General features: G+C 34.3%; 1 protein-coding gene across 2 annotated transcripts in view; it reads right to left on the bottom strand.

The window, feature by feature from the left end:
• The window catches only part of LOC136031883 (protein unc-45 homolog B-like), a 56263-nt gene that overhangs the window by 6399 nt on the left and 27081 nt on the right, over positions 1 to 22783 (bottom strand). For both annotated transcript variants that reach the window (XM_065711828.1, XM_065711829.1), the window contains exons 4-12: positions 18620 to 18925; positions 16897 to 17027; positions 14609 to 14777; positions 12058 to 12216; positions 10258 to 10598; positions 6420 to 6649; positions 4180 to 4393; positions 2268 to 2452; positions 432 to 731 (exon numbers count right to left, since the gene is read on the bottom strand). In XM_065711828.1, the coding sequence (XP_065567900.1) occupies positions 432 to 731; positions 2268 to 2452; positions 4180 to 4393; positions 6420 to 6649; positions 10258 to 10598; positions 12058 to 12216; positions 14609 to 14777; positions 16897 to 17027; positions 18620 to 18925 (2035 nt within the window). The remainder of the gene's footprint in view (positions 1 to 431; positions 732 to 2267; positions 2453 to 4179; positions 4394 to 6419; positions 6650 to 10257; positions 10599 to 12057; positions 12217 to 14608; positions 14778 to 16896; positions 17028 to 18619; positions 18926 to 22783) is intronic.

The raw sequence follows: 22783 nt of genomic DNA, 5'->3' as shown, positions 1-22783 counted from the left end.
AAAAGAAAAAAGAAAGAAACAGATATTAGGATCCTAAGTGTCTAGAAAGGGATCATGCATGTCATAATTTGTTGAGAGCGTAGAAAACACAATGTACGCGGTTACCAAACTACTGAGAATACTGCGTTTGGACATAACCCTGAAACTTTATCACCTGGTACACTGCCAGAAACAAGAATGAATATCATCTCAGCTCTGGCCCTCCCCCTTTCTAATAAAGTCACTGAGAAATCAAAGAATTCAAAAAATTAAAGCAGTCACGGTAATATCTGATCACATTCCCAAGCTTATCTATAATACCCTAATCATGAAAATAAAAGAAGAAAAGATAGTCTTTTGTGTATCATTAGATTAAATTGTTGACTTAATCCATAAGAATCCGAATAATAATAAATAAGATACTGATCAAAAACCTTAAACATTAAACAAACCTTTTTCTCGGTAGTTCGAATCCTGCCAAATTACAAAGCGCCATCAATCCTTCGAATGTTTCTAGAGCACTACATTCAGGATGAAGTAAAGCGAGAAGTGGCCGAACGACCTCACATTGTCTCTGACCAGGAAATGCCACTTCAGGATTGATGGTTATACCAATTCTTGCTAATGCTTGAGCACTTCTTAGCTTGCCCTTTGCAGTGCCTTCTGAAGCAAGATGCAGTAGAGCTTTACAGCCCCCTTGTTGCACAACGTAGCCTCGCAACTGATGCTGCTCACAGATAGCATTAAAAATCCTGAGGGAAAAAGGCTGAGATTAGAGGATTTCTTGTTCTGATACATATCAGGCGAACTTATCTTTACAAAGATAAAAATAGACAAGAAGATAAATGAAAATAACTTCAAAAGAATAATAAAACACGAGAATGTGCAGCTAACACCACAGATACAATGAAAATGATGCTCCAGTATTTTGATCCAAAACTTAAGATATTGAAAATTAAGTATCTGAGAGTAAGAACATTCTCTTAGTAATAAAATTAACAAAATTGACTTCTAATTTCAGTGATCCAACGGAAGCTTACTACAGTGCCTTTTTTCGCAGTAGCTGTTTTGTAATCGTCTCATCTTAACCATAAGCAGTTTTAAAATTCCTGTATTATGCAGCCATGCAAAAGGCAGAGCACTATACCTAAGAAAAGGCTTACTAATTCAAAACACAAAAGTATTCTGGAATGCTGAGAGACTTATTGAAAGGATATATTAGCGGAACTATTTTTGGAAATAATTTTAAAAGGGTACTCGTCGCAGAAAAATTGACCTCCAAAACCTGTCTAAACAGTAAGAACAAAAAAACACTAAAAGACAAAATGTAGATAATTTTATTTAATATTTAAAACATAGACACAGGAAAGTAGCTTATACAGTGGAAAATCTAGATTTTAACCTCTAGAGGGATTTCTCAACAATTCCATTAGGAATTGTAATTAACCAAAACAGTCACATAAACCACTACCCCTCAATATGACACGGCACGATATGGGGGAGGGGAGGGCAAATATTTCCAGAATAAAAATAGAAAATTCCTTTCACCTCAGAATGGGGCTTTAAAAAAACCTAACACTATACAACCCGCTATTAGCATCAACATACTTAACACTCAACCTCTTTCACTAAAAACCGTAGAACTAATAATAATAAAAAATCATAATTTAAATACTGATTCACCAACAAAGCAAAAAATCAATAACAACAACAATGTATGTAAATGTCTAAAAGTAAAGTAATAATAAGATAACAATTTATATTAAAGACTAAAATTAAATAAAATAAAGCCATGCATCTTAAATACAGTACTGCACGTAAAATTATTCTTTGAAACAATGGATGAAACCCAGAATGAGCTCTGTGAAGGGGGTTTAGGTCGTTGCTATAACTATGACAAAGTATTTGTAACTAGTCTGAAATATGTGAAGTAGCAAGAATGAAACACTATGATAAAAATACAAAATTTTGAAAGCATAGGAGTAAGATCTAACACTCTGGGCGGATTGCCCTTTAGGGAATCCAAGTTTTGTTGATGACCGTCGCGATTTATTTTCCATACAATTCATCAATCTTTTAGGGTTTTTTTTCGAGGTTTGAGCAAACTCCCCTTCCCATGTCAAATATAATTCTTTGGATATGGCTGATCTAAGATACAGATTTTATATAGATTATAATATTTCTTTGCGCTTTCTGAAAATACTCCTGGGTGATTCAGTGGTGTAGAGACAAAGAAAAGGAAATGAATGAAAAGAATTAGAAAAAAAGGTAGAAAACTACTGTGTTACCTCGCAATGAGCTCCTTGCTATTATGACTCTCAACCTTTGACAGGGCAACAAGAGCGCTAGTCACTCCCTCTTTTCCAAGAACTTCAACACGCTTGTAAACAAAATCTGGGTCATCAAGCTCATGCTCTTCAGGTATATGATGCTTAGCAAATTTAGCAAGCTCCAACATTTCTGGCATAATTTCCTACAAAGCCAAGATAAAAGCAAAGTCATCGACAAAAAGATGAGTAAAATCATTAAAAAATAACAACAAAAACACCAGAATAATCATAGGAAAGTACACTAAACTATGGGAACAACCGTAAATATTGTGAATTTAGGAGGATTTTGTCAGGAGCAACACCCTATCAAGGATTCCTTACACTTTTAGAGGATCTCAGGATAATTGAGCATTGAATTGATACTTGGATGATCGAATTTAGTACTGTAAGACAAAGGAGTTGCTTAGGTCCTGGCTGAAAGTACCACGCCTTCATCCAAGCATCATCTTTAAAAAGGAAGGTAATAAAAGAGTTGATTAGCTCAGTCTTCTTGGAATCGATGAGACAGTAATTCTTTACTATAAAATCTTTATTTCATTCAGCTCGATCATCCTCCTACATTACACTTGCATAAGACCTATTGCTGAATATGACTGCTTGCTTCAAAACAATGCTTACAAAACTTGCATTGTAAAACCAGAGAGGAAACTGAATGGGTCTAGTGGGGCAGGTTGCAGCATTCCCACAGCCTAAATGCCTCCAATTCTTTCATCTTTTAATTCTATGACTATCTACCTTAGTTCTGCCCTTGGAATAACGCATGGAGGGATGTCATTTTCATACAATCTTAATAAGGGCTTGTGCTAGATTTGCCTCTCACTCACTCGGACTATCTGTCTTGGATTTTCTACAATTAGCCATGGCTTAATGCCCACAACTACTTGATTTTAATACAACCCCCTCTAAAGGCAAGGTATCTTCTTAAGAATTTTCTCTCTTCGTGGCAGAAATTTTCCAAGACGATTAAAAAAATTTAGCATACAGCTCCCTCTGACTACTTTAGGAGGTAGAGCCTGGCAAAAGTATTTGAAAAATAGCTTAATTGGTGCTTCCAAAGGCACATTATCAGAGAACTGAAATGCATAAGAATTAATTCGTTTGTCCTTGATGTTCATTTCAGTCAAGTTTAGAAAATAACATTACTAGATAATACAAATCAAGTGAAAACTCCATCCGACTTGATTATATAAGACCTTACCTTAGACCTTAGTTCCTCCAGAGCCGTCGGTGGCGCATAGGGCGTCGACAAAGCCTCTCCATTCGTCCCGCATTGATGCTGCAGCGATGATGTCTTCCCATTAGTAGTGAGTAAGTGAGGAAGCAGCCGTGAGGTAGTAGTGAGGTAGTAGTGAGGTAACAGCCGTCCTCAGATCTCGGTCATATGTTCGTCTCAATGTATTTTTGGGGTAGCCTCGCTTTCTTCTACCGTCTGGCTTCCAATCACAGGTTGTTCGAGGAAGGCGGCTCTTTTCGACACGAAGAATCGGTATTTCCAGGTATGTACACCGCCTTCTTTTCAGCAACTTAATGACTGGAGGTTGACCTGTTTTTCTGCATATTTTTGCATTTGTAATTTTTTGTTGCCAGCTTGTATTCAAGATTCTTCTGAGGCTTATATTTTCAAATGCGAGGATCATTTTTTCAATATATAAACCACATTTATATTTGGAAAATGCAGTTACCCACCCCCTAACCCAACGCTTCTGAACAATAAAATCTTAAAATGTCAACATTTCAAAACAGTGTTACTTATGTATTATGCAGCCATGCAAAAGGCTGAGCACTATACCTAAGAAAAATCTTTCAAATCCCTACCCCTTTTTAAGATTTGGATCGTGTCTCTAATACAGTATTTATTAATGAAACGAACCTTTTTATCGTATGAGTTGGTCAAATTGACAAGGGTGGTAACAACTCCGTAGACGACTGAATGATCACCAGTTTTGGCGAGTTCAATGAGTGCTTGAACGGCTGCACTGTCCTCAATAAGCTTCTCTTTGACTTCAGCGTCCAGCGTTAAATAGGAAAGCCCTTCAGCTGCCCATTTGCGCATATCTTTGTCTTTCGCTGGATTTACGAGAAACCTTAAAAATCGAAGCAATTTTGAAATTGAAAAAAAAAAGAATAGAAAGTCAAAATGGTAAAGGGAGATATAGAGATTTTCCTCTTGGGAGCTGAAAGATTCCTCAAAAGCATTTATAAAACTTCCCTAAGGATTTGATGATGCCGTTATAGTAGAAAGAACATGCTTGATAGAATGGTACACAACAGAAAGACTTAGCCCGGTTATTAACGAAGTCTGATGCCACCATTTTCAAAGCACAGATGCCAGTATGGCAACATAATTCTGATAGCATTCAAGAACTGATTTATGATTGAGGACCTTGGTAAACAATATTGCAGCAGTGGCCCTAGTGGTAAAAAAGTATCAAAATCTCCTTCGATATTTCCCAAAAATGTATTAAGTAAACGTCTGATATATATATATATATATATATATATATATATATATATATATATATATATATATATATATATATATATATATATATATATATATATATATATATATATATATATATATATATATATATATTTATATAAGCCTTTTCAGAGCGACAGTCAACCCAACGATTTGGATTTATTATCATGCATAGTTTTTAATAGTTTTAATGAAACCTTTTTTAAGCTTTAGTCTGTTTTTATTTTTCAAATTCTTTTCTTTTGTGTCTTTATTTTTTTTCTAATCTTCTTTTCTCAAGTTTATATTATATTTCATAACATATTCTACACATTTCAGAGAACAAAAACATATAGCTAGCACTTTCAGCGACCCTGCACACTACAATCAATCAACCCAAAACCTAGCTTGCCCAGTTTATTTAACCCAAAGACCCCCAAATTACTGCAATCTCAACAAAATTAGTGGGGACAAAGTAAATCGTTGTAGCCATGAATCTTAAAAGTCAGCCCAAAAACATAATTTTAGTCTTCAATTATGTGTCTATTATGTTTTCTAATAAAAGCTGAAAATCTAAAACTTATCAAGAACATTCTGAAGCTCCCTAATGGCAAAACAGAATGTCAATTTTTCTTAGATGTTTCTTGAGTACCAAGGAATTTTCTTTCGTATTCCCTTTGAGGCTCAACTTATATTTAATAAGCTTTTAAATAGGCGGCTATTTGATTTGTTTTCTTTTCAACTGCTTCGAATGAAAAACATTCAAATTTATCATGGTCATAACCTATATAAAACTAAAACCTATTGCGTTATAAGAGGTTCAGGAAATATCCCGAACGAGATATTGAAAAATACTGGTCAAATTGACGCGACTTCAAAGCCAGCTGGCTTTAAATATATAAGATGTGTGACAAACAGAAGAATAATTATTAATTATTTGTCCTTTAACAGGATTCCATCATCTTGTTTTTTTTGTAGGGGGGGGGGGGGGGTTGTCCTCTGCAACCTTTTCCCTTCAACCCTGACAAGATGAAAAAGTGTTTTCGTTGTATTTTTTATTGAAAAAGGCTTTTTTTTTATAGAGAGTCTCAGAGAGGAGAAAAGCAACCTTACATTAAAGTAGCAATGACAGAAATATTTGCACAAATAGTCAGCTACTGAATAAACTACATTTTAGACATAGTTTTTGTCATTTGTAAATAAAATAATAATTTTAGTTGCAATAGGCCTGAAGTGAGTGAAATTACGCTAAACGCGGTGAGCTTACTCCACCACAATCAGTTTCATGAATAATGATAGAATGTCTCAACATTTGCGGTAACCATGTTGGCAAGCATTCTTCCTTTAAATGCGGAGACTTAAACAATTACGAAAAGCTCTTTCTAGACTCTTAGTCAACATCGCTTAGCAAAGCGTCAGAGCTTCAGTCTCAGCAAAGATTTAAGTCAAAGTTAATACATAAAATAAAACCCTGGCTTTGACACCCAACTTTACTGGTTATTAGCATCAATACACATCTTGATTGAGATATAGCGATTCATTGTACAGAAAAAAAAAAAAATCAGTGAAATACAACTCATGGAATTAAGGTTATGAACCTTGACAAATGTCAGTTAACTAGTCTAACTAGTTGAAAATAGACATCTCACCTTCGACAGGCTTCCGCTAATTTTAAAGTAGAGCCATCAGCAAAAGGACGAATTGACGCATCGGTTCCTCCACTTGCTCCTAGCTTACACAACCCAACAAGAGCCCGAACTTTTATGCCATCATCTTTAGAAACGTAGAGTTTCTTTAAAATATTCGTCCCTTGTGCAATTAGCGCTTTTACTTTGTCCTTTTTGGATGCGGCAGCAATCATGGCTTCACAAGCAACACGCTATAAACGTAAAATTAATATAAGAAGGGAATTCGTATCGTCGTGATGGACACCAAACGGCGTATTTGACTTAATATTTTGCAAACGTATTTCTATTCAAAGAAAAAAATAGAAAAGAAGAGACCAGAAACAAAAAAGTTAGCCTGGTTTAAAAACAATGATTTAACTTCTTTTCTCAGCTCTTTTCATTCTGTTAGAACTAATTTTTTCAATTCTTCTTTTCTTGTAGTGATTCTAGTACTAGCACTTTTCTTTTTCGTTAGAAGATTTTGTTTCAACTACCATTTCAATTATCTTTAACCTGTCTTTTCTCGAACTTTTCCTCCCCTACCATTATTTTATTGATCTTTTCTCTTTACCTTTCAGTGAAGGCGATTAGTGTTCTTTATTGATTTATCCCAGGAAAGCTTGATTGATTATTTTTCAGAAATTCCACAGGAAAGACTTCACTTAGAAAGATAAATTGATCATCTAAAATATATAATTTAGTTATTTAGAGTTGTTCAGACAAGAAGATAAATTTTTCAACATTTGGATCCATATTTAAGGCAAATTAATATTGTCGTATCTTGAAAAAAACAAAACAAAATCAAACTTAACCATTGTTCATTATTTAACAAAAATCTAAATTTTCAAAAAAAATTGCCCTTCCCGTTTGAATTAAAATCAAGTAGCTGTGGGCATCAAGCCATGGTTGACTGTAGAAAAAGCCACGACAGATAGTCCGATTCAGTGAGAGGCAAATCTGGCATAGGCCCTTATGAAGATTGCATAAAAATGATGTCAGTTTAGTTGTTAATAGATAAGTCTATCTATCATCCGTCTATGTGTCGTTCCTAGGGCGGAACTAAGATAGATAGTCATAGAACTAACATAGAACCTATAGTTTTCCAAGTGTTTGGTTAAATGGCACGGGTAAACGGCGGGAGTAAGTATGACTATCTTATTGGACCAATACTTGTTTGTTAGCTTTTAGAAAGGCGCGTCCGCCCAGAGTCTCATTCAGGTTGACAAAGAAGTTAAAATAGACATAGTTAGATTGCCTGGAATGAGAGGTAAACAAGGCACGCTTACCTATGGTCTTAGGCAGGTTGACCAAGAGTTTAGAATTGACATAGGACTGTTAATTTGCGTGGAACGACAGGCAAACAAGTGTCCAAAGCCACCTTGGGCCCATCCGCAATAAGTGTCAGGCAATGCGAATGATTCAATTCTTAACCTTAGACATTTCACTAATAAAAACTTAACTCAATGTTAGTTGACCAACAAGTTGCGTGGAATTGCAAGGGGAATAAGCGTCAAAATCCTAAAAGATCAACAGTCTGCCTAGACTGTTAGGCGAGTGAACCCATTTATAAGCTAAGACAGTTGGGCTAACAAAAAAATGCATTAAATATTGGTTGACCAATATTTAGTTGACTGTTTGTGTTTGTGTCTTGGGTTTGACTGTCTAGGCTTGTTACAAGCCCAGGACGTTTTACCAACAAAAATGCCCGGAAAGTCAGGAAAATGGTATTACCCCAGACTAGGGATGCCCATTCCCGAAGGTGCAGTAAAAGCTGAATTCCTTATGATATCAAACTACTGAACAAATCACGATGTTTGCCATTTTCCAACTAGCTTTTTTTTTGGAATAGCCTTTTTAAGTTCTCTTGTTTCATCAGTTCTCTCATAATAATCCTTGCCAAAAAATTCTAATTTGCATCTACCATAAAAAGAAGAAAAATAGTCTAAAGACTATGTTTATTATTTCTAGAAACCGACTAATCTTAAGAAGAATAAATAATCATCCGTTCATTTTTGATAGGTTCCAATAGATTAGGCAGGTATGTGGAAGGGGGGGTGTGGCTTCCAGGCCCTGATCCGAAATCCTAAGTTTTTTTATGTTTCTCATTGAAGTTATAAAGAAAATTTCATTATAATCGCCCCCCCCCTTTGCAATTTTCTTTGTATGTGCCTATCTACAACCTTTGATTTATTTTCTAAGCGTTCCTGGGTCTATCTGAAAACACCAACTAAAATGACATTTTGTGAAATATTATTCTTGCTCCTGACTGGTGATCAAAGCATCTGTCTTTTAATCCTGGTTGACGCAATAGCTGCAACCTGGAAAAGAGCAAACCACTCTTCACCGAAAACTGGGCACTGGAACACATAGAAAGCTGCTTAAGGGCTAACGGTCCCCGAAATTGAAATTTGGGTGCCATTACCAGATTTCATAAATTCAACTAGATAACGTCATCATATAATGCCATATGACATCCAAAGGTGCAATCTGTCAGGCATTTCTGGAATGGAAAAGCTGACCAGGACATAGGAACATCCTAGAGAGCTGTTTAAGCGCTCGTTAAAAGCTAATTTTTATATCTAATCGCTTCTAATAAATTGAAATTGATAACGCCATCATAAAGTGCCATACGGCACCCAAAAAGTGAAATTTGGGTGTCGTTTCTGGAATGGAAAGGCTGACCGGGTGCTGAAACATCTAAGAGAGCTGTTTAAGGGCTTATTGAAAAGCTAATTTTAATATCTAGTTGCTTTTATGAAGTTGACTTTATAAAACCATCACAAAATACCATATGGCATCCAAAAAGTAAAATGTGGGTTGATAACAGCAAAAAAAGAGCCTTTTTGGATGAAAGGATTCCAAGAAAGGTATTTTTACAAAATCTAGGCAAGAACAAGATATTGGGAGGGGGCAAGCACACCCCCTCAATTGCCAATAATAGAACTAGCATACATGCAACATTGTACAGATATGTTTAAAGGCCTAATTTAAATCAAATGATCATTTCAACGTGCTTTTTGTAGATTTATAGTTGAAAAGAGTATTAAAAAGCCACATCAAGAGGTGATAAAACTTTGAGGTCTAGGTTACATAGCCTCTAATAGACGCGTGATTTGAAATAGCAACTAGCATAAAGCAGACGGTTATGAACAAAATGTTTAAGTATAATGTCAACAACTATGCCTTGTGGCCATGTGGCCTTAAGGTTCGGATCTTGAATATAGAATATTTTTTGATGAGCGTATTCTCTTTCAAGTACAGAGTTTTATAAGGTTTATTGTCAATATTTTTAAAACATAAAAAGGCGCAAAAATTAATTTTAAAAAAACGAAGCTATTCCAATGAAAGTAAAGAGCCAATTTTAAAATATTACTACTCCTCGGTTTATGAAAAACTGTTGCAAACAAACCAGCTCGTAATATTTCCTGAACCCACTGGAACTAAACCTGAGTTTTGCTGAGAACCAAGCTTTCTTGAGTTTTTTTTAGGGAGTTAAAATCGTGTAGCGAAATTATTGATTTCATGGCCGGTAAATATTGTTGAAAGCTGTATGAATTATTTTTTTATTTTCTACAAGTCACTCAAGAATTTTCCTGTGTCTATTACTGTTTTGTTGCGCCGGTTTTGTATTTTCAATAAAGCGCTACTTTTTCAGAATGCTACACATAAAGAGAAGTATGACGAGCTAGTTTGTTTGAAACAGTACTTCAATAATCTGTTGCATAAACCAAGAAGCAGTAATTTTTGTCCATTTTTAGGTTTCATTATTTACTTTCATTAGAAAACTACGGTTTGATTCTAACACAAAATTGCAGCATACCTGTTGTAAAAAGTCGTCTGTATTAGCCATAACTAAAATCATCTCCAAAATACCATCCTTTGCCAAAAACGAGCTACCAACATCTAAAGGACCAAGGAGTAGAGTTGTTAATGCTACTGTAACTCTTACACGGCACTCGATTTCTGGTCCTACTAACGAATTCTTAATAAAATCTTCAATTTTGTTAACAAAACGTCCACGAGCATTTTCGTAGTACATGTTATCGTATACTTTAGCAAGACATACACTAACAGTGGTTCGAGTGTTGTCAGTTACTTCCATAGATGACTCATATTTGAATTCTGGTAGCTCTGAAGCAACCTCCATTAGCCTTTGAAGACCTAGTAATAAAAAAGTAAAAAAAACAATAAATAAAAAGTTCAAGAAAAAAGCAATTTTTACCATTACAATAGCATGTGTAGAAATCGAGGTATATAGTCCACTCAAAAGACAAAACTTGATCTTAAAAATAATAATTATAAAAAAAATTGACATTCATAAAATTGGTAGTTTAGAAATCAGTAAAACAGGTTTATATATACGGTTTTCTCATAAATCAAATTTACAACTTTATTGCCGTTGACATTGAAATATTAAAAGATTAGAGAATGGGGGCAGAAGTCTTAAATAGTCGCGGATTCCTGATTAAGCTCTGGCTTAAATGAGACGATTAAGAGCATCGTCTTTAAGATAAAAAAAGGAAAGATAAAGAAAATAGGAATATAATGTTCATTTTCTTTCAGTGGTTTGTTTTCTTGCAACAATTGCAAAAATTGAATTTATAATTTTTATTTTTTTGGTAAAAAATTATTCTTGACCAAATACAGGCCAGCACCCATACACGGGCTAGGAATCTGGGACATATTAAACAAAGATTAAAACTCCTCCTATAGTTTTGTGTAAACTAAATTTTCTTTCACGCCATTTTTCTAACTCTGATTTTAGAAAAAGATTTTCAGAAAAAATTGCTAGTTCTAAGCTGAAAACTGCTTACATTGTTTTTTTTTTATCTTACAAACACAGTTTCTTTTGCATCAAAGACTGTCTTCTACAGAAACACCCAAAGAGATCGATATTCCTTAATAGCAATCTAATAACACTTTAAAATGACCACTCAACAGATGCATAAAGCATTTAATGCTGTAGAAGATGGAAGAGGTGAAAATGTAAGATATGCAATAGTATCACATTAGTGATATTAAAAATAGGTTTTTTTTTTCATAAAGCTTATGTCAAAGCCAGACTTTGTTGAAATTAGTATTTTATTGATTCTGACGCACCGGGCAGCAACAAAAATGTTATATATTTCAATTAGTTTATGGTTTGTCGGAAAATTCAATTAGTGGAATTTTCCGGTTTTTCCGGTTTCCAGAAAATTCCGTCAAACCGGTATTTTCCGGTTTGTCGGAAAATTCCTTGGATCATCGGGTACAATGAAAGTGTATATGAAGAATGTACTATAAAACCTAACAGTATTCCCCAAAAAGTACAATTACAACAGAGAAGTGTCAGTAGAGTTGAGAATATCCATCCCTATTCGCTTTTACTTATGTCAGGTCAAGACACAAAAGCACGTGTAGGGAATTTTCGGACCCTTGCCCTCGTAATTTCAAGATTTTAACAATTTTGTCAGCAATTTCTTATATTTCCCATATAATTTAGCTATTCTTCTCGTTTTTCCTTAGTAAACCACTTGGGCTAAATAAACTCCGACGTTCGTGCCCTCAGATAGGGCAATCAGAGTTAGGAAAGGCCATTTCCACAATGGATGGCTATTAAATAAAATAAAATGTAACGTACCATTAATATCGATAATACGTTCAGCCCAGTCTAAAGCACGATAGTCACAATTTCTAAGAATCAGTTCAATCATGGCATCTCTTCCAACTCCAGTCATCGTCCGGCTAGTCAACGCATAAATCAAACATGTAATCAGGGTATCAATTTCCTTGCGATTCCCTGAAATTTACGCTTAAGAATTAGTAGGATATTCAGGAATTAGTATTACATATTAAAATATAACTGCTGCTACTAATTGAAGCTCTTTATCCCCAAAAGACAGAATATACGAACAAAATATAACACTTACAGTAAATATGAAGTATCAAAACATTACTGACGTTAGAATATCGAGCTTCTTATGTCATAGAGGTTATATGTATTTTTAAAAAAGAATCCTTAAAACTCTTGTCTTTCCTTATTGATCATGACTCAATTAATTTAGTTAACATTGAAAAAGCTTGATTGCGAGCTTAAAAATACTACTGTGACCATTCTAAGGGGTCTAAGTATTATTCAATAGAGCAAACTGTTAGATTAGGACTTTAAGAGACTCTGCAACAGGATCTGTCCCAAGGATTTTATGGGAAATGGATACAATTGGACCTGAATCTGCAAGGGAGTTTTGTAACCCCCTTAGAAAAGTACTTTGATACAAGCCCTCTCCTCCAGTGCTTACACCATCCTCGAATCTCCCTAAAATTACCGTTTTTAAGTGCACAAGCATTAACACAAAAAATCGTTCATTCTCAAGAAAATTTCGAAGGATCAAATCCCTTTTTCGGGGAAATTTTGGGAAACCAAAAAAACTGCGAGATAGTAAAAGTAATAACCTCCCTCCCCCCTACTAAATGCTATGACGTGCTGGGAAAGTTTAGAAAAACAAGTAAAATGTGAGAAACAGAAGACAAATTAGAAAATCATTCTTTCATTGAGAAAAACTTTTGCTATAATTCATTTTATGATAGAACTCTTTTTATCTACATTCATTTATTTTATCTGTTTTCATCTAATAAAACACACGGACATTTCAGAACATGGGTTACAAAGCTTTTAATAACAATCAAACCCAAAACGAATTTTGTTAATTAGGAATGATGGCCTTTCATTCTTTTTATTTCATTTTCACTTAACATCTCTGAAGAGCATTGCACCAACTAAAGAAATGGATGCAAATTACTAAGCTGAATATTTCCTTCGTTAAATAATATCTGAAATTTTACATTACGAAAGCTTCAACGGACTAAAGCTTCAGGGTTAGCTTAGTTATAACAGTTCAATATTGAAATGAGTGAATTAACAAGAATGCTCAAATTAAAAAACATTAGTCCTACAATTGTAATGTTTCAGCGGAAAACGATAATTTTAACCTCCTTCCACAGCTGAGACTAGGCCCACCCATGAAATTACATTTTTAATATTTACTTTGCATTTTTATTCAGAGTGAAAAAATGCTGGAGGCATGAAGAACATAAGAAAAATGACAATAATTCCTTTTTCTTTTTCTTTTTTTTTTTACAAGCTTAGATCATTTTCTAAGAAAAAGTCCAAGTATTATCATGATTCTGGGTCATTGAATAGATAGATCTAAGACTAACGTATCAGATAATATAGATATCTTTCCATTTCAATATAAATTATGGCTGCATGCTTGTCACAAAATCGCAGGTTTTGGAGGGAGCATGAAACAAAGTCAAAACCCTAACCTTAAGTTCTAACTTCGAAAACCATTTAGTGCAACTGTAATTAAAACACCACATATTTTTTTTTCATATCCCAAATTTGTGAATTTGAAAAATCCATAGTGAAAAAGTATGGAGTCAGTTGTACTTTATGTAGATAGTTTTGCCAAAAAGAATAATGAAAATTTGTCAATATGAAACAAAATATGCCTCAAGAAGGATCCTTCGATGTAAATTTCATTCCTAGAGGATCTTTCGCTTCCAACACTAAAGAGGTCATCGTGGAGAGGCACCGTTGCTGCCTTATACACTAGCCAGCTAGGGAAAAGTTTAGTTTAAGTTATTTTAGAAATTCTGAAGTAGTTTTTAGGTTTAAGTTACCAATTACCAATGAAACCAGGAAATAGACTTGAAATTACGACATAATTATTACCCAGAGCCAAAGAAAAACTATCCATTCTTAAGCTAGATTGTGACAGGATCCAAAAAAATGTTTTGTTGACATTTTATTTTAAAAAGATATTAAAAGATTCTCTATTTTCCAGGAAACATTCTAGGAACCATTTCCTTTCAACTAGACACACTATCCAGAATCCAAATGGCAACATAACTTGGTTATTTTTCCTTCAAAATATTTTTCACCTTTTATCAGCACTTACCTATAGTTTTAACTATCTGATCAGACAACAATATTCCGAAATTTTTCCTTTTACTTTTCAAAATTTTAATTCTAGTGGATTAAAACTGCTTCGTTATTGTTAATCAAGCGGGCTAAAGTAAAAAAAGAAGTAAAGAAATAAATATGTGATTGGAGAAGGTACAAAACAAACGAGCTAACATAGAAAAACAATCAAAAGAGAGCACCGAAAAGCATGCAATAATATACATACTGGAGCAAAGCTCTACATCAGGTGTTTTCTCATCCTTCAAGGTCATTCCACTCAGAGCATCTAATAAAGTTTGAAGACAATACTGCGCAGCAGATATTTGTTCTTCATATCGAGTATTTAACAATTCAATTATCCAAGGCAATCCAATTATCTCTATTATACCTCGGGCCTACAATTCAAAAAAAGTCTGATTATTGTTCTGTTTGAAAAATTTCAAATAATGAACGTAAAAAAATTATAGAATACAAACTTATGACTCCATTGTCTAATATCTAACTTTGCATTATAGGCAAGTGTTAGTAACTTCAAGCCAATCACTAATCTTCAGTTCTGAAAACAATTATGTGATGTTATACAACGGGCACCTGGAACCCGAAGACAAGTGAGTATTCCCCATTATACAGATTACATACGATCAGTAGGTTTGTTAAAAAAATAGCGATTTTACACAAAAGTTTTTGTAAGCATACCTTATTTTGAGTCACTGCAGGGTTTGAGTTTAAACTTCTAGGATGTCTTTCACAGCAGGGGGGGGGGGGGTGGAGGGGGATCGGTAAGGGAGATTGAATTTTTTCAGGAGCGAAGGATTTTTGACCAGTCCCCATAAAAGAGCATGTGCTATGGTTTTTCTTTTTTTTTTATGCCAGCCGTACGATAGGCTCTTTGACTAGTTGAAATAATAATGAATAAGTACAGTCTTTCAAGGATCTTAAATTTCGCCTTTGAGATACAAGATGATCGGAGTTCAAAATCTCACTAGATATACACTTACAAAAGATGTGAGAAAAAGTATGAGAAAAACGGTAGAAAGATACAACTAAAAGTGACAGCCACAATTGAGACATCCATTATATTAGAAGCAACTGTTCCCAGGAAATAATCTTCGAAAGTGAATCTCCTTGCTAGGAATACAAAATGAAAAAAGGTTAGTTTTGCTATTGCATTGAATATCACAAATAATATTGATATTAGAGGAGAACTATCACAAATCGTCCCACACAAAACGAGAGAATTGGTATAAACAGTTACAGTCGCATTAAACATAGATATTGGTATCAACTGATCGTATTTTCAGAGCTGTATTAACTTCAAAAAAGGTAGGGATCTCCGGGCACGATTGGGATTAAGTTAGAAGGAAAAAAGTTGCAGTAAAAGTACTTAAAACATTCCTTAAAGTTCTTAATAAATAGGTCTTTGTCGGACAACCTGCTTAGTTTTTTGCTTATTCACCGGTTGAAAATTATTTTCGTTTGGTTTTGTCTCTGTTTTGTTCATTTTTTTTTTCTTTGTTTCCTTCCCATAAGCTTAAAACCGTCTTTTCACTCTCTAGTAAAATTCCAAAACCATGATGATGTCCTTTTCAATATTAGTAAAACAGTATGAAATGAAAAGACAGAGAGACCAAGCTTACTTTCGAGCAAGGACCAAACGAAATTTTTGATCATGGAAATTTTCGTGCAGCCACGATTAACAGAAACTACGGCAAAACTGTAGAATCCTCAAAATGTTCAGTAACAGAAAAATAAATATCCCATCCGATGCGCCTTTCAACACCCTTTACAAATATAACATTCGTCATCAACGGAAACTCCATTTGGATCCCTTAGAGCAACATGTGATTGAAAACATACCATTCAATTCAAGATTCAATGCTAAGTTAAAATTTCGTAGTTACCTTTTCAAAATGAACGGATAGATGACTATCAACTGCCATAAATCCATAGCTTAACTTTTATATTCGCGGTTTTTCAGCATTGCCAATAGTTCATGATTAGGATTCAAGCGTCAATAATGAATTGGGAATGTTCAAGTCTAGCCCAAAGAAGAAGAAAAAGCAACATCGAATTTTCGAAGCAAAAAAAAAGTTAATCGAATTTAATCGAAAAAAAAAGCATTCAAATGGAATAGACAAGAGTCAAATATTAAAAGACAATTAATTCTTGAATCCAGTGCCATGTATTTTCCTTAGTTTTATCACATTAGTAATCATCAGTCACTCTACAATGTCGATAAAAAATATCCATCCTTTTAGCTAGCGAATCTGAACATCCAACAAGTTTACCAAATTTTACGGAAATTTTTGAAGAGAGCTTAAGTTCAGGAAGTGATTTGATGAAACAAAAAAAGAAGTACTTTTAGGATATGGCTACGAAAGTCTTGCCTTCAAGCTGCCGTTAAGCCTGAAAAATGTCTGCAATATTCTAACTAATAAATGAAGTTGCAATTGTAAGCTAGAGAAATACAATAAATGATAAAATACTAAAGTAAAAAGAATAATTATGCAATACCTTGTCTGCATTATTTTTGGCGATTACACTGATGCTGCGAATAAGGTTGACAATTATGTTTTGGTTCTTCTCTATTTTAAAAAGAGAAACAATTCTATTTAAAATACCTTCTTTGTATAGCAGCTCCGCACCTGTAAAGTAAAAGAATCGGCTTTAGTCACTTTTTCGTACAAATAGGGGACAATCTTCCCTTGTGAAGAGTCCAAAGACTTCGAATCAAACCTACATCTGAAAGTCAAACACACATGAACCTATGGTCAGAAGAGACATCAGTAGTATGTCAAATATTTCTCTCGTTTGAGTCAAAATTGTAGGGTACCACTGCCCAATCCGAGTTCTAGCTTTGACTGCTGTTATCTTTAGTTCCCAATATCTTGTTCCTTCAGACATAAATCTAGCTGATTGTCCTATCGACACCTGCTTATCAGCAAAGCATTTAAGAGGATATTTTCATATTTTGCTAACTAAGTATAGCCGCACTGTTTACAAAAATAATTTTGCAGTTCAATAATGAACTGGAAACCCTGCTTTGAAATAATCCATGATAAAACTGCTCATTGATGCATATTGGCTATATGAAGAATATTGCCCATCGTGACAGCTCTTCTCATTAAAACATATAGTAAGGAAACTAAAGCCACCAGTAGAAGTAAGCACAGGCCTGACCTATTATCCGATGAACCTTCCAACCAGATTCAGGGAATACTGTTCCAAGGGGAGGAAATCTCATGTACCGAATTTTTAGGCAAAATATTTTACAACTTTCTCTTGGGTGAGATTCCATTTTAAAATAACGTCAGGGGAGAAATGGAATCCTCCTCCCGTTGCTATGTACAGGTATTCTATTAGTAAACAATATGACGGAGGAAAAGCCTACACTGATTACTGGTCAGGAAAAGACAAAGACAAAAAAAAGACATTGTTCTATAAATGCTGAACGAAAATAAAGAAATAGAAGAAGAAGAAAGAAACACAAAGAGGACGGGTTCACAGAGCAAATCAGAAATAAAAAAGTAAATAAGGCATCAAGGACTGATTATGAAGATTTAAAACAAAAAAGAAAATGTTAGAGCGGAAAAAGAAAAATACTGAGCAAAAAACATAAAAAAAGGGCTTTTCATAGACAACAATAAATAAAGCAACAGAGAAGAAATTGAGTCCACTTAGGTAAAGCTATAAAAAAAAAGAGGAAAAAACTATTGGGTAAACATTTGAGCGAAAATTAAAACACATAAAAGATTTTTCCTCAAAGCCTAAAATCAGAGCCTCGGAGACTAAGCAGCAAAGAAGAACTAATGAAATGATCAGTTACAAATAGATAGAGCTATAAAAGAAAAGAAAAAACATTTGAGGCAGAATTACAAAAAAAAGATGAAGAGAAGAAACATATAGAGGAGGGCTCTTGAGAACAAATACTAAATAAAGGAGTAAAGAAGGCATCAAGAATATTGATGACGAATAGATAATAAAATACATAAGTAAATAAAATACATAAGAAAAAAAAAACAAAGAAAATGTTACGAAACCTGAAAAAACATACGAAGGAGGGCTAGTCAAAGCTAACAACAAACAAAGCAGCCAAGAAAACATCGAACATACAAGATTCATAGAATGTAATATTTTTTAAAAATTCAATTTTAAACTATAATTTAATTTTTATCCCTCTTTTTTCCTAATAGGTAACAAAAAAAAAAGAGGAAGTAAAATTGCTACGAAAAATTACCTGCTTTCTCCTTTGCCAAGACAAGTATATTATTTGCAGCTGTTTCTCTTTTATCTATTGGGGTCGATATATCAAACGCTAAATTTAACATCAGGCTCACTTTACTTGAAAGTTTAGAATGCTCAGCCACTTTGTTGGCTACAATTTCGTGAAGCCTGGCTAGGATGGGTTGAATTGCAGTATTTCCAGGATCCACGTTGTGCACTGTTCTAGCATCTTTATATGCTTCTTCAAATTTTCCTAGAGCATCATATGCCTGACATCGACGAAAAAGCGCTTTAGTATCACTTGGGCTTATCTCCAAGGCTATAATGAATATAAGTTTTAATACTCCTATTTATTACATAGATTTGCAAAAAAAGAAGAAAAAAAGTGATAGCTGAGCTTCATGTGGTTCCTAGTGCTGATTTAAAAAACAGCATTCATTTTTATGAGTCACGTTAAAAGTTGAAACTTCTTTTTTATTTGGATTTTTATGAGCATACACCATAGTCTCTTTTTGGGGTTGAATTTCTCCCCTCCCTGCATGGCCATCATTCCACCGTGGTGAAATCTGCTGACTATCGTCTGACACCTACCAGCACCAGTCATAATATCTCTTTAACTTGATGAACTCTTTAATTTGATATTAACAATGGGATAGAAAAAAAAGATCAAGGCATGACGAGGATGAAGGTGGGAATTAAAAGAAATTATGTGACGTATCAGGTACTAGTTCAGCCTCGTTGGCAACTTTAGCTGATAGCATCCAAGCTGTGATTGGGCTTGTAAGTGACAACGGAAAAAAAAAACTTAGACTCACTTGAAAATAAACTTAAGTCTCTGGATAATCGAGTGGCTAAGTTAGAGAATATTTAAAGTGATTTTCAGCAATCGTTGTCAAATAATGATCCCGCTGGGTTCTCTCTCTCTAAAAAAAAAAGATGCATTAAAAAACCAACTAAAAGGTCTCACTGATGAATTTGTGAATCAGGGGACTGAATCTAACGTCACTGGCAACAGATTAGCTGAGCTTGAATTTCAAAAACTTGACGAAAATCTCATATCGTGGAATGTCCCATGTGAAAAAATATCTGATGCAAAAGAGCAGCCGACTATTGAATATTTCCATATCATTTGGATTACTTCCCTTGATTAAAATACCTACGAGGGTCAGGGATACACACGAGACATGTATTGATAATACATGCACTAATGTTAACCCTGATTCCCCCCGTGTCGTTCTTTGTGACACTTCTGACCATTTTGGTGTGTTTTCTAGACATGCAATTCCTCTAGGAAATACTTGTAGGTTAAAGAATGACTTTTCTTGGCCCTATGTAAATAAAACAATTCTGTTATCTTATAAAAATGTTTACAAAGAAAGGTCAATCATAAATGCGATTTAAATGATAGAATATATAATAATTACCGCAATGCTCTGAATCGATAATTAAGAAAAGCGAAAAGAGAATTTTACTTGAGGAAGTTTAAGCAAGCATCGGGATGTTCGACAAAACATGGCGCATGATTTAAAGAAGTACTTCAGGAGCCAACGAAAACAATCCCGCTTGAAATAGTTAACCAAGAAGGTGAGAAACCAAAAAGTGCTGATGATGTCTCGGAGGTATTCGGAAATTACTTCTCAGCGGTAGGAAAGCGTGTTGCTGAAGGAATCTGTCCGATGTTACATGATCCAAGTATTTTTGACTAGCTTAGTCATTTTGGATCTGAGGTTTCAATGTATTTAGCACCTGTATCATTAAGTGAGATGAAACAGGCCATCTAAAACATGAAAAGTAATGCATCTGGTAGTGATGTCATATCGAAAAGAATGGTTAAATTTATTCTGCCACTAATCCAGAAGCCACATTTGTCCCTAGGTAACTCTGCATTAAAAGAGGGTTTCATACCGTCTTGTTTAAAAGTAGCTCGTGTGACTCCTCTTTATAAGGGTGGTGACACAAATAATTTAGGAAATCATGGGTCGATTTCTGTTCTTCCTGTGCTATCACGTGTTTTAGAGAAGTTCTTTGCTGCCCATCTTTATGCATATTTAGAGCGTCGTAATGTGTTAAATCCTACCCAATTCAGATTTTGGCATGGTTACACAACAGAACAAGCGGTTGCTTATCTAAGCAGCGTAGTCAATCAAGCGCTGGATGAAGGTTACAGGGTTTTAGCAATATTTTTAGATACAATTAAAGCTTTTGACAGAATAGATCATGATCTCCTACTTCTAAAGTGTGATTTTTACGGCATAGGAGGTCCTGGGCTTAAGTTTCTACGTGCATTCTTAGCAGGGCGGCTACAGTATGTTCAGATTGACTCAAAGCGTTCATCAAGCTTTCCTATTATACGTGGAGTTCCATAGGGCTCTGTTCTTGGACCGCTATTATTCTTAATTTTTGTAAATGACTTAATTCAGACCATGTCTAATATCAAAAACAATTTCAGTGAAATATGTCATGATCCACAAGAAGTGACAGTACCGATGTTTGCTGATGACTCGTCCCTTGTTTGTCTTGCAAGAACTGAGAAGGGGTTACTTGAATTAAGTAAACAATCGTTAGACAAATCTTCAACATGGATGCGTGTAAACAAACTACAAGTTCACCCGGCTAAGAGTAGTTTCATTATATTCTCGAGAACAGTTACATATTATCCATGGATTTCTCGACTAAAATACAGTTATGGCGAGACTGAAAGGAAGTCTTGTGTGAAGTATTTAGTTATTACACTTGATGAAACTTTGTCGTTTAGGAAACATGTTGGGAACACGTCAGCGATTTTATCACGGAACATCGGAATCCTTAGAAAACTCGCACATTCTGTCCCACATCCCATTTTAAGGCTGTTGTATTTCTCTATAACATATCCGTATATTTTATATTGTTCTTCGGTATGGTTAGGGATATTTCCGTCGCTAGTGAATCCAATTCGAGTTTTCCAAAATAATACGTTCCGTTTAATCTGCAATAAATCTTAGTGATTCTGTGAGATTGGAGTATGGAAGACAAAAAATTTTACCAGCTGCTGGCTTATGGGATTTTTATCACCAGTTATTTGTGTTCAAGTATAATAATAATAATTTACCTTTATGCTTCTCAGGCATGTTTCAGATTAGGTCTGATTGCCACAATTATAATACTCGAACAAGCAAGGCGCTGTCTGCTCCAATTGCCATCACTACAAGGTCTAAGTTCTCCTTTATTTATCGAGAAATAGAATTATGCAATAGTAATGATAAGACAATTAATGACATAACAAGGTTTGAAGAATTTAGAAATAGAATTAAGGAAAAATGTATTCTAATTAACAGTTTTAAGTTATTATTTGTCATTTTTATTTATATTTTATTTATAAATTTATGGACTAGTAATAATATGATAATAAATGATCTAAAATGGTTTGAAAAATTTAGAAATAAAGTCAAGCAAAAACGTGTATCCTATTAATGAGCCCTGAGCTATTATTCGTCATTTTTTTCTTCTTCTTTTCTTGTTTGAGGTGTGTGAAGGAGTATAGTGGATTATTTGGATAGTTTTTTCTTCTTTTTTGCTCGTTATGGTGACCCCAGTAGCAACTCAGCAAGGAATTATGTATTTTTATTCATACACATATATATTTCTTTATGTTATCAGTATTTCTGTTATATTTGATTTGTGCCTATAACTTTCTTTATTTTTTTTTGTCTATTGCTGGCCCGCCCCAAGGACAACTTACCTTTGCAAGTTCATCGCCAGGCTAGAATATTTAGCTGAATGACTTGGTTTTCAAGTATTATATTGTTATGAATTGACTATATAATGATACGTGTAGTTAACCCTTTTCCACGTACACGAGGATAGGGATCCCCTCCCCAATATTTTTGATGAATTGGCAAGAAAAAATAGATACCATGGTGGCACGAAGTTTCTTTGTTCAACTGAACAAATTTCTTAAATTAAATAAACGGGGATAAATAAGTAAATGAAATAACATTATCAATGAAAGACGACGAAGAAATGTCGTTGCCAAAGCTAAAACCGAAGCACTTTCTTACTGTTTATAGACATTCAATTTTTATCAGTCAGTTCTCAGACATGGAAACAGATGAACTACCGAAAAGAACTAATCAGAGAATATGTAGACAAAGCACAAGTTAACCTAAGATGTTTTTAATATTTTCGTTAACTTGAGAAA

This window comes from Artemia franciscana, chromosome 10 (assembly GCF_032884065.1).
Source record: "Artemia franciscana chromosome 10, ASM3288406v1, whole genome shotgun sequence".
Taxonomy (NCBI): Eukaryota; Metazoa; Arthropoda; class Branchiopoda; order Anostraca; family Artemiidae; genus Artemia; species Artemia franciscana.
Note: the sequence above shows the minus strand (reverse complement) of the source record. Positions and strands in the feature narration are given on the sequence as shown.